This window comes from Furipterus horrens, unplaced genomic scaffold (assembly GCF_987537825.1).
Source record: "Furipterus horrens unplaced genomic scaffold, mFurHor1.1.pri manual_scaffold_7, whole genome shotgun sequence".
NCBI classification, from domain to species: domain Eukaryota; kingdom Metazoa; phylum Chordata; class Mammalia; order Chiroptera; family Furipteridae; genus Furipterus; species Furipterus horrens.
The window spans coordinates 129631698-129643711 of record NW_028327177.1 but is presented as its reverse complement, the minus strand read 5'-3'; the positions used below and the strand labels follow the sequence as shown (position 1 = coordinate 129643711).

The 12014-nt window shown below is 45.4% G+C and overlaps 1 protein-coding gene across 3 annotated transcripts in view; it reads left to right on the top strand.

Moving 5' to 3' along the window:
* Positions 1-12014, top strand: part of OSBPL10 (oxysterol binding protein like 10) — a 258565-nt gene that overhangs the window by 236689 nt on the left and 9862 nt on the right. For 2 of the 3 annotated variants that reach the window (XM_090284422.1, XM_090284423.1), the window contains 4 exons: positions 152-338; positions 1840-2022; positions 4959-5112; positions 7502-7615. In XM_090284422.1, coding sequence (XP_090140548.1) covers positions 152-338; positions 1840-2022; positions 4959-5112; positions 7502-7546 — 569 coding nt within the window. In that variant the 3' untranslated portion in view covers positions 7547-7615. Of the gene's footprint in view, positions 1-151; positions 339-1839; positions 2023-4958; positions 5113-7501; positions 7616-12014 lie in introns of those variants that run through there. The other variant, XR_016512427.1, reaches the window with a different exon arrangement.

Below are 12014 nucleotides of genomic sequence, written 5' to 3'. Positions count from 1 at the left end.
TAATCCATGGCAAATGGGCAGCCAGCCTTTGCAGAGGTGGGAGACGAGTGCCCTTTGCAGGCGGCTGCTTGGTTTCTCTCATGTCTTTGGACCACTAGCTGTGCTTCTCTTATATCTGCGTGCCTGACTGTCCCCTCCTCTCTCCCTGGAGGTGTGCTGAGGCTCCTGGAACACGGGGAGGAGTACGTGTTCACCTTGCCTAGTGCCTACGCTCGCTCCATCCTCACCATCCCCTGGGTGGAGCTTGGAGGAAAAGTCAGCATCAGCTGTGCCAAGACCGGGTACTCAGCAACCGTGATATTCCACACAAAGCCTTTCTATGGAGGGAAAGTCCACAGGTAGGAGGCGGCCAGGGAGGCTTTCTTTGTCTTCTCATGATGCCCTGAGGTTCTTTTCGTCATCAGTAATGGGGTTCCAGCCATGGGATGAATTGAAAATCAAGATAAAGTTTTGGACAGATCCTTTTCAAAACAGGTGCTTCTTTTCCCTCCCCTCACATGGCAGTTTTTAAAAAAATAAACCCTCCCCATGTAAATTTACAGTGAGATTACAGTATTGGCAAAACACACCAGATAAAAAAACGGCGCTTCTGTCTGTTACAGTAAACTCTCCCTTCTGAGGCTGCAGCCTGTTTCTCTGATCTGTGAACTCGGACTCTGCCTGAGAGCTCCCTGTTTATGTTAAGTTGGCTCCATTAAATCTCCCGAATCCCGTGTCCTCCGTGAGATCAGGACCATTTTTTTGCTTGAGGAGCTGGGGAAGCACAAGCCTAAGCAATGAAGGCGAGGTCTGCTGTTTGCAGAAGTGCCATGTTTGGTTTTATTGTTCCAGTTATAAAACTTTCTCCTTCAGAGCATATCACTGTAGAAACAAGCTCCCATCTTTGCCCTTTTTCTTGGAAAGTGTTCTATATGGTGTTCACACGAGGATGTCAGAGTGTCTGTTGCCCAGGAAAGTGGATGCCCTCCGTGGCCGTTTCAGATCCAGGCACACCAGCTCACAAGCTGAGCACGTGCACTTCTGCCCAGCTCCACCCCTCCTACCAAGTTGGTAGCTTGAAATCACTGGTGGTGGGTCCCCACAGAAATAGGCAAATGCTACACATTGGGTGTTTTCCCTCCTGGAGAGCTGGTGGTTAAATCTTTACCAGCACACCACAAACGCCCTTCTTGATGCTGCCTGAGAGCCTTCGCTTGCCACTTAGGAGCCTTGGCTGTGCTGAAGCTCAGGCAGAGAGCTTCCAAGTTTGCGTCTGAAAACTTTAAATTCAACCTGAGCTGGGCGATTAGGAAGAAAGGAGCTTGCCTCCAATGCTTGGCTGCTCGGAGCAGGATTCCCTCTTGCTGAATATGCAGCAAGCTTCAAGGTAGAGAGGAAGCTGGGATCTGCTTTCACCCAGAGCTGGAGACCTAGAGCTGCCTCGTGCCAGGCAGGTGAAGCCAGAGCTCACAAATCTCTGCAAAGGCGCTTTTTAAAAGCCAGCTTGAGTTGGTCCCCCTGAGCCGCTGCTGTGAATAGGAAGGTATTGATGTAGGGCCACGCAGGAGGTTAGGTTTTGCTCGCCTTCATCAGATTGGCCTGTTTAACTAGTCTATAGATTTGATTCCTCTCCCACCAGTTTTTCCATCAATGCCTTCTTCCTTCCTTCTTTCTTTCTCTTATTGAGGATATGAGATCACATTTTGTAAGCTAGTCTTTGAGCAAAACACTAAAAACCAATTCCTCTCCATGCTACCCCATTAAAAAAAAATCTCTAATTGTGAGTCTACCTTTTGAAGCCAGTCTCTGTGTTTTGATGCTCTCGCCAGGCATGTTCATTTGATCTGTTCATTCACTCAGGGTCACGGCAGAAGTGAAGCACAACCCAACCAACACCATCGTGTGTAAAGCCCACGGGGAATGGAACGGCACCTTAGAGTTCACCTACAGCAACGGAGAAACCAAAGTCATCGACACAACCACGCTGCCAGTGTGCCCTAAGAAGATCAGACCCCTGGAGAAGCAGGGGCCCATGGAGTCCAGGTGGGGATCGGGCTGATTCTCTCCAGCTTAGTTGCCCTCAGCGCTCGACCCAGGCGACAGCGGAATCCTTACAAAGCTCAGCTAATGGAAATGGGCCGGGAATCACGTTCTGACTTGTTGTTTGAATTCTCCACTGTGTCATGTAGGGGTAGATCCTTTGTAGCTTTGGTGGTGTTCTTCTGTACTTACAGAGTGTGAAGATAGTCTGCAGCAGCCTTTCAACGCCTGTCCTCAAAGGGTTTGTCCACTCGACTGGTCTGTTGCTTAATTACACAGTTAAATATAAGAGTTGCTAGTAATCAAAGAACTGTGCAGTGAAGCGATGACATACCGTTTTTCTTTTTCTTTCCCAATTAGTAACATAATTAAAAAAACAAACTTACTTCAGTGCTGGCTTGGGTGTGATCAAATCTGGGCTTAGAGCAGGAATGTGTGAGTTTTAGCTGCATGGATCAGTAGCTTTAAATGCATTAATTCAGTTTAATTTTTTTTGGGTTCCACTTGTGGGAATCTATTCCATGGGAAAACACTTAAATTGAGAAAAATTTTAAATATAAAACTGACGAAAAAACAAAAGCAGAAGCAACCACCTACCAGTTCAACAGGAGGGAAACGGGGAATTATAGAGTATCTGATCAGGTAGGTTGGCCACTCTACAGTATGAATATAATGCAGCCATTTCTGGTGATGTTTATGCTGGCACACACATGTACTCTTTTTAGAATATTTCATTTTGATTTTCTTTTAATCCTCACCTGAGGCTGTGTTCATTGATTTTAGAGAGAGGAAGGGGATGGGGGAGAGAGAGAGACAGATACATTGATCAGTTGCCTCCTATACAGGCCCCCAACCAAGGATCGAACCTGCAACCAAGACATGTGCCCTTACCAGGAATCGAACCTGTAACCTTTTGGTGTATGGGACTACCTCCAACCAACTGAGCCACCCAGCCAGAGCTGCCATTTTCACTTTTTAATCCAGGGGGTCAGCAAACTACGGCCCAGGGTCCAATCTAGCCTGTGGCTGATATTTGTAAATTTTCATGGGAACATAGCTATGATTATTGTTTATGGCTGCTTTTCTGCTACAATGACAATTAAGTAGTTGTGACCGAAACCTGAGTGAGGCCTCCTTGGAGAGGAGGAAACCACTGCCCCTCAGGGGAAGAGTGAAGATTTTAGGTTTGTAGATAGGTAGAGTCTGCCCACACCTATGCGTTTGCTCATGCTGCCCAGAGTTTGGTCTGAGCAGGGTCTTGCCTTGGCCAGAGTCCTCAGGGCTTGGTGGGTGAAGGCTGAGCCAGTGCCCAGTGATGCCAGTCATGCCCTGGCTCAGCCACTCACCACGCGCCAGCCCTTTGCCATGATGACCTCCCCTTCTCAGGGAGGGCTCCCCTCGACTTCCTTTTCACTTTTCTCACCTGCTCCCACCCTCACCACCTCAATGCTCCTCCACCTTTCTGCTTTTTGTTTTGTCTTGAAGTTCAAAGTCTTCCCCAGAGGAGCCCCCAACCCCTCTGCACCAGTCCCTACCCTCAGAGAGTGCTCTTGGTTGGGTCCCGGTGTGTGACTGGCCAGAGCTTGTGTGGGGCCAGTTCTTGTCCCAGTACCCCCCTCTCCAGTCCTTAGCGGGTCTCTGCCTTTTAAACTTGGGACCACTATCTTACAATGAGGCTTATCATGGGAGGTCCTGCTTTTGAGAGCACCCCCCACCCTGGATGTCCCTGCACCCAGCCACTCCTTCAGCAGGAGATGTGTACTGAGGGTGTGGGTGAAGAAAAAAGACTGTGATATGACCCAGCCCCCAGATCCTCGGGGTCCTTCCCTCACCTCCCTGTACTGTTTCAGCCAGCTGCTCTCCCTCGTAAGTCAGCCATCAGGGCACAGGAGACATAGCAAGGGCTGTGAGGCTACTTGGAGCTGGCTTCAGATCCCACTTTGGAAGTTTCTCCTGCTGTAAAACCACCCTCCCCGGGTCTCTGTGTGGCGGGGCAGGCTGAGCTGGCAGCAGGAGCTGAACCCTTGTCACTCCTCGATTCTGATCCCCCTCAGCAGGGTCTGGTTGTTCTGTCCCTGCTTTGCTGGCAGTCCCCTGCCCTTCCTCAGCCTAATCCTGCCAACACTCAAGGATTCCTGCTGAGAGCCCCTCTCATGAACAGGGTCAAGGGCGCCCTGCCCCAGGATCTAATTAATGGGATCAGAGAGTTCCTTCTACGTGAAATCTTGACTGGTCCTGATGTGTCTAAGTGAGGAAGCGCGTGGGTCCTGCTCTACTTGAGTTCCTTTCCTCGCCCTCTGGAATGGTGTTTGGATCAGGGATGGTCCTGGGAAATTCCTGAGGAGGGAACTGCACATAAGACAGGAGCCAATCTAGGCCACCTTCTTCAATGAATGAGTGTGGCAGAGAAGTAGCCTCCGTGTAGGCCGGGCAGACGTGGAGAGATGACAGAGCCTGAAGCGTAACTCCCAACTCCTGATACCGGGTTCGCCTGTGGGAAAGCAAGTGTTCATGTTTATCAGCTTGCTGACCTTGGGCAAGTCACTTCACCTTATATGGACCTCTTTTCCTTCCCTTTGAAATAGGGATGATAATACAGCATCTATGCTCTTGGGTTGTGGTGATGATTGAGTTTATATGTAAATGCTTAGAAGTATGGTAACCACCATGTGTCTGTTGTTTGTAGCAGTCGTGCTGCTGCTTAGTACTGTTGTCCCCAGACAGAGTCCTGAGAGAGGCACGGTGCTCAGGACAAGAGGAGAGTTTGCCGCACGTGCTTGGAGCCGGGTAGCCCTGGGTTCAAATCCCGGCTGGCTCTGGCGGTCTCTGAGGCCCCTGGAACGGGCTACCTGTCCAGGCTGGCCCCTCCGCGCCAAAGATGGGCATCCTTGAGCCCGCTGTCCCTGCCTGACCACTTCCTCTCCTCCGTGCGTCCCCAGGAACCTCTGGCAGGAGGTGACTCGGTGCCTGCAGCTCGGGGACATTGAGGCCGCCACGGAGCAGAAGCGGCGCCTGGAGGACAAGCAGCGGGTGGAGGAACGGAAGCGGGAGAGCCTCCGCACCCCGTGGAAGCCCAAGTATTTTATCCAGGAGGTAACTCCGCCACCTGTTTTGGGCACTTGTCCTGTGTGAGGGGCACGTGAAGTTGGCTAATGCAGCGGTTTGGATGAATGACGTGTACGAGGTCCTGGGACGGTTTGGGGCAGCTTGGCTTTGGCTCCGGCTTGGGACCAGGTCATCCTGTGGGCAGAAGTGAGCACCCGACACTGTCCCTTTGGCACTCTCCGTCAGAAAAGCCCATCAGCCTGCCAGGGAGGGCAAGGAATGGGGTGGCAGATCTGCATGAGGTCCCAGTCATTAAAAAAAAAAGAAAAGAAAAGAAATTCCCAACGGCTGCACCTCGTCCTTGGCTCCCGGTCAGCCGTGAAGCACCTTGGTGCCCCTCTCCACACCTGGGTGGGCCAGACCTTCATGGCTAGGAACTGCCCTTTCCGAGCTCTGCCGCCTGTGGACTGAATGGGGTGGGCATGCTGGGACAGGCCAGCCCGAGTCCCGTGTCTAAATGCAGCTGCTGTCACCCAGAAAAGGGACAGCGGAAGGCGGAAAGAAAATCCATGACTGCGCGCCCAGTGGGAGTGGGCAAGGCACCGTGCGCTCAGTTGAGGCCCTCAGGCTGTTGCAGTGGCTTGTGGAGCAGGTGGGAGGCCTTCTGAGACCAGAATGGGAGGTGAGGGGAGCGAGTATAGAAGGCAGGCCCTCCGGAGCCCGGCAGCTTCCGCGAGAAACAGGCCAGGAAGAACCGGGGCAGGTGCGAGTCCGAATCTAAAGGGGGTGGATGCTACTTCCCTCCAGATGATTGCAAACTGATCGTTCAGTTCTTCACAAGAAGCCCAAAATCTGAATTTGTATGAGAGCCTGATATTCACGTGATGTGAAGGAATTTCTAAAAATGTAAACCCTGAGAGCCAATCGAAATATGTCTGGGTTTTCTTGGCTCAGGTGCTGCTAATGGCTGCCTTCTGCTACAAGGAGGGATTATTCTGTGTAGCCAGAAGGCTGTAGGGTGAGTTAGTGAGCCCCCTGAGGGGGACTTCTGGTCCGGAGCAGGCGGCAGCTGCTGTTCCCCCAGAACAGGAGACTCCCAGGCTGGGTTCTGGTTCAGACAGAAAGGCTGCTTGGGGAGACTCTGCCTTTATGAGACTGAGTGGGAACCCTGGCCCAGGTGACGTGACTGTATTATTATCAGAATCAGAACCAGTAGGACACATAACTACATGTAGATTTATTATGAGGAACTGACTCACAAGATTATGGAGGCTGAAAACCCTCAGGATCTGCCATTTGCAAGCTGAAGACCCCTAGGAAACTGATGGTATAAATCTCTGTCCCAACTCAAGGAGTGAGGCAGGAAAAAAGGGTGACTTCCTCCTCCTTCCACCCTTTTTTCTTTTTAGACCTTCAACAGATTGGACAATGCATACTACGTTGGGGACGGTGACCTCTTTTGTTGAGTCTACCAATCAAATGCTAATTTCATCCAGAAACGCCCTCACAGACATACCCAGAAATATGTGTAATCCAGGCACCCATGGCTTGTCAAGTTGACATATAAAATTAACTTTATCACAACATCAGTCCCTTAAGGATCTTTCTGTGAGGTAGATCTGGTCTCTGAGACAAGTTGTTTGCCTGGCTTCTGTGGCCAGTGGCACATTAAAAACAAAATGACAACGAAAGAATACATGCTTTTTGTTCCCACTGGTTTTAATAAAAGCCAGTGTGTTCCCAACAGAAGGCTTGAGGACACGCGAAGGATAAAAATCACCCCAATACCAGAATCACTGCCCTTCAGCATACGCCCTTCTAGTCTAGCACCAGACTGTGCGCCATCTTGATTCTTGCCCTTGTTTTAACTGGGATTTTGATTGGTAGTGTTTCTTGTGTGTGATTTACTTGTATCTACAGCCTGCTGGTGAGGGCTTTTGTTGGGCATTTCCCTCCAGGCTGGTAGGTGGCAAATTCCTCCTTTGCAGGTCCTTGCCCTTTTCTCCCCTGTCTGTTCATCCGACACCCTTCCTACCCTGACCCTCCACCAATGTCCTCCTGTTTAAAAGGCTTTTTCTTTTTTGGGGGGGAGGTGGGGATCTTCCTTGATGTAATGCTTTGTTATTTTGGTCATTTTGTGGGGTTTCCTTCTGAAATGCCAGGATGTGAAGATCATAAGGGCTTTCAAAAGCAGCTGGGCCGAAGAGGGGTAGTGAGACCGCCCGCCTGCCATAGCTGAGGTATCAGGAACAAGACACACAGACACACACACGCGCGCACACGTGCGTCTGGTGGTCCTGAACAAACGCTAAGAGAGCGGCACTCTGCAGGGTAATCCGCTTCCAGTGTGTGTAGCAGGGTCTGAGATTCTTTTTGTTTCTCCCCCTTTCTGGCTGAGAGGTCAATAGGTAATAATGTCTCCTCCCTTCTCTTGCAGGGAGATGGCTGGGTCTACTTCAATCCCCTTTGGAAGGCACACTGATGGGCTGGATGTGCAGAGCCTTCAGAAAGAGGCCTTTTTTTGTAGGAATTAAAATGGTACAGTATCAAGGTTCTGTTGGTATTTACTGAGACTCTTGATATCATTCAAGAAATTATATACTGTGAAAAATGCACCCCAAACTCTACTATATGGTTGAATTTATTCAAGAGCCATTTGGGGCGTGTGTGTGTGTACAGTAGTATGTGAGCTCCTGGCATACATGCTCACACACGCATTGTATACACATCTGCTGAATATTACACATGTAAATACTGCACTTACCAAGATTTAAGTGGATAAATCATGGGCGCCTTTTTATCAATGAGATTTGACATTTTCTATTTCTCACTTTGCTAAAAATGTTTTGCACTCGCAAAGGTAGTCAATTCCTGTCAAAACAAAATTGAATTGGCATCACCCAACTGACATCCATCTGGTGGGAAGTGGCTCATTCCTGGTAGGTGGCTGTCATTTCAAAATTATTGTGATTTCCACCTCCCTCCCCACTTCATTTGTCCATCCTCCAGAAAGATAAACAGTGCATTCTGCTCAATGAGGAGTGGGCAGGGAGCTATTAAAGGTTTTTGCGAGAGCCTTTCAGGATGGAGCACCTCTGGGAGAACCTAGAGCCAGGCCCATCTTGGAATTTTCCCCCATTTCTCAAGCTCAAAGCACTAGTCAAACATTTTTTTTCTGAAGCTGCTGCTTTTATAGCAGAAAACAAGTTCATATGAAGATTTCACTACTTTTATGATGAAAAAAGGGCTTTAGAAGTTAAATACACGCATGCATATAGAAACATGCACAACCACAGCCTCAATCTTGTCTTTAGTTTGGGGAAAGAGAAAATAATTTCCTTTGGATTTTTTTTTTAAGTGCCCCTCTATTGTTTGACCCCAACTCTTCAAGAAAACCACTGTGATTAAAATAAAGCCAGTCTAAGCGTTCCATGGTTTCAGTTGAATCTCAGTCCTCAGCCTTTACAAATGAGGTCCAGACATGACTAGAATCTAAAGCAAGGGGGAAAAATGACACATTTGATTTGCTCAGTGCTTCATTTATTTTTTACTGTGCCACTCTGAGAATATTTATAAAATCTAGTAGCATGAATGCTTCTCTGTAGTAACACTAATTTTGTGCCTTTTGTCTGCTTTCTTAAGACCAGTTGTTCACACTTTGTAGATATTAGACAAATATATTTCGATTAAATACTACACCCATCTGTGCGTGTTTTATTTTTAGGGATTCAAAAGTTCTGTTGGAATTGGTGGCTCTGAATGAGCTCAGATGTTACTGGTTAGATACTGTTAATTGATGTGAACTGCAATCATACATCAAACGTGTTTCAAATACAAGGAAGAATCTACAATGAAAAATATCAGATGAACATTTGTGGATATTTTGTGACACGTTCGTAAGAACATTTAAATCATATCTAGCGAGTGTTTTATTTTGAGAGAAGTTACTACAAGGCAAAGTAATAATACAGGTGTGTTTAGGTGCACTGTCCTAAAACACCTGGGAGAATAGTGTGTTTGGAACTATTTTATTTCTGAGAGAAAAAGCGGAAGAGATGCTCTTTTGAGAGGAAAAAATCCTCAATGAGAAGACTGAAAAGTAATCACTGTGGGTGTTTTTAGATTTTCTGGCCTTACTTCAAAATATAAACCATCTGGTAAGTAAAACATGGAGAAGGTTCACTTCTCTTCTTTTGTGGGGGTGGAGGTGGTGGTGGTGGTGAGTGGGCTCATTGCCTTTTAAAAAATTGTGAAATGTAGACAAGTTCACATTAAGCATATTACAGTTCCAAGGATAATTTTAAGCACCCATATGCCCACTTTTTAAGACACCTGTTTGTCAGTACCTCAAAAGCCATGTTTGCACCCCTACACAATTGTATCCCCCTCCTTGACCCCAGGGTCCTCTTGGGTTTTGTTTTTGCTTTCTCTCCATATACACTGTTTTTCTCAAGGGCATGCCAGGTTTTGCCTATTTTTGGTCTTCGTACAAATGGAGTCACGTCATAGTTTGCTTATTTGAGCTAACATTTTGTTTCTAGGTCAATCCATGTTGTTTTATGCATTGCTTTGTTCACTTTCACACTCTTTTTTTAAATTTTTTTGCTGAATTCTATCTGCCCACACTGAAACTCTGTCCCCATTAGACAGTAACTCCCATTCCACCCCTCTCTCTGAAACTGTTTGCAACCACCATTCTGTGTGCTTATGAACTTGACTAAATACCTCATATTAAGTGGAAGGATCCTTGTTTTGTGCCTGGCTTATTTCACTTAGCATGTGTTCCAGGTTCGTCAGAATTTCCTTTGAAGGCTGAGTAATATTCCACTGTGTTTGTGTGCGCATGCATCACATTTTGTTTATTTGCCCATCTTCAACATTTGGGTTTGAACTCTTCTGGCTGTAGTGAATGCTGCTGCTGTAAACATGGACGTGCAAGTATCCGAGTCCCCGTTTCAGTTCTTTTGGGGATATATACTAAGACGTGGAAATGCTGTTATCAGATGAAAATTTCATGTTTAATTCTTTTGAGGACCTGCCATACTGTTTTCCACAGTGACTATACCATTTTGCGATCCCACTAGCAATGTACAAGGGTTTGACTTTCTCCATTATTTTCCCAGTACTTATTTTCTGTTTTTGTTTGTAGAAGTCATTTTAATGGGTGTGAAGCACAATCTGATTGTGGTTTTGATCTGCATTTACCTAATGATTAGTGACGGTGAGCATCTCATGTGTTTTTATTGCCCACTTGTGTATCTTTGGAGGAATTCTATTAAAGTTCTGCTAATTTTCTAATTGGGTTGTTTTATGTGTTGCGTTGTAGGAGCTCTTTATATATTCTGGATGTTAATTTTCAATGTTTTATAAATACTTTTCCATTCTTTGGGTTGCCTTTTCATTCTGTTGATAGTATCCTTCGATGTATAAAAGTATTTAATTTTGATCATGTCCAAATTTTCTTTTTTTTTTTTTGTAGCTTGTGCTTTTGTTGTGATATCTAAGCAGTCACTGCCAAATCTGATTTCATGGAGCTTCTGTCCTATATTTTCTTCCAACGGTTTGATAGTTTTGGCTCTCCTGTTTAGGTTTTTGATCCATTTAAACAATCCATTTAAAGTGAATTTTTGTATATCGTGTGCGGTAAGAGTCCAACTTCATTATTTTGCATATGGTTATCCTTATTTCCTAGGGCCATTTGTTGGGGGAAAAAGAACACCTTCTCCCCATTGAACATCCTTATCAAAAATTATTTGGCCATTTATGCAAGGGTTTATTCCTGGGCTCTCTATTCCATTGGTTTATGTCTGTCATTACGCCAGTACCATATTGTTTTGATTATTGTGGATTTGTAGTAAGTTTTGAAATCAGAAAGTTTGAGACTTTCAACTATTTCCTTTTTCAAGGTTGTTTTGCCTATCAGGGGTCCCTTGAGATTCCATATTAATTTTATATTTTCACTTAAACAAGCATTGGAATTGATAAACACTGCACTGACTGTAGATTACCATGTGTAGTATTGCCATCTTAACAATGTCTTCCAATTCATGAACATGGGATCACTTTTATTTATCTTCTTCCATTCCTTCCAGGGATATTTTGTAGTTTGCAGTGTATAAGTCTTTCATCTCCTTAGTTTAGTTTACTCCTAAGAATTTTACTCTGCCTGAGATTATTACATATGGAATTATTTTCCTTTTAAAATTGTTCATTGTTGGTATGTATAAACATCTGATTTTTATGTTTTGATTTTGTATTTGGCAACTTTGCTGGATATATTATTTCTGTAATCTTTAGGATTTTCTAAATATAAGATCATACCATCTGTGAACAGAGATAATTTTACTTCTTCCTTTCCAATCTGGATGCCTTAAAAAAAAGTTGCCCAGCTGACTTGCCTAGAACTGCCAATACTCAAAGTGGCAAAGCTGGTATCCAGTCTTGTTGCTGATCTGAGAGGAAAAGCTTTCAATTTTTTGTCATTGTGTATATCTGTGGCTTTTTCATACATGACCTTTATGTTGAGTTACCTTCTATTCCTTGTTGAGTGATTTTATCATGAAAGGGTGTTGAATTTTGTCAAATGCTTTTTCTGCATCTATTTAGATGATCATCCATTCCTCCCGCTTTGTCCTGCTAATGTGTGATGTGTTATATTGGTTTTGTATGTTGAACTGTCCTTCCATTCCAGGAATAAACCCCACTTTGTCATGGTGTATAATCATTTTAATATGCTGTTGAATTTGCTTTGCTCTTTATTGTATTGAGGATTTTTGTATCAGTACTCATAAGGCATATTCTGTAATTTTCCTGTTGTAGTATTTTTGTCTGGCTTAGGTATTAGGGTAATGTTGGCCACATAGAATTCATTAAGCAGTGTTTCCTAGTCTTCAATTTTTTTGGAAGAGTTTTAAAAGAACAGATGTTACTTCTTTGAATGTGGCTGAATT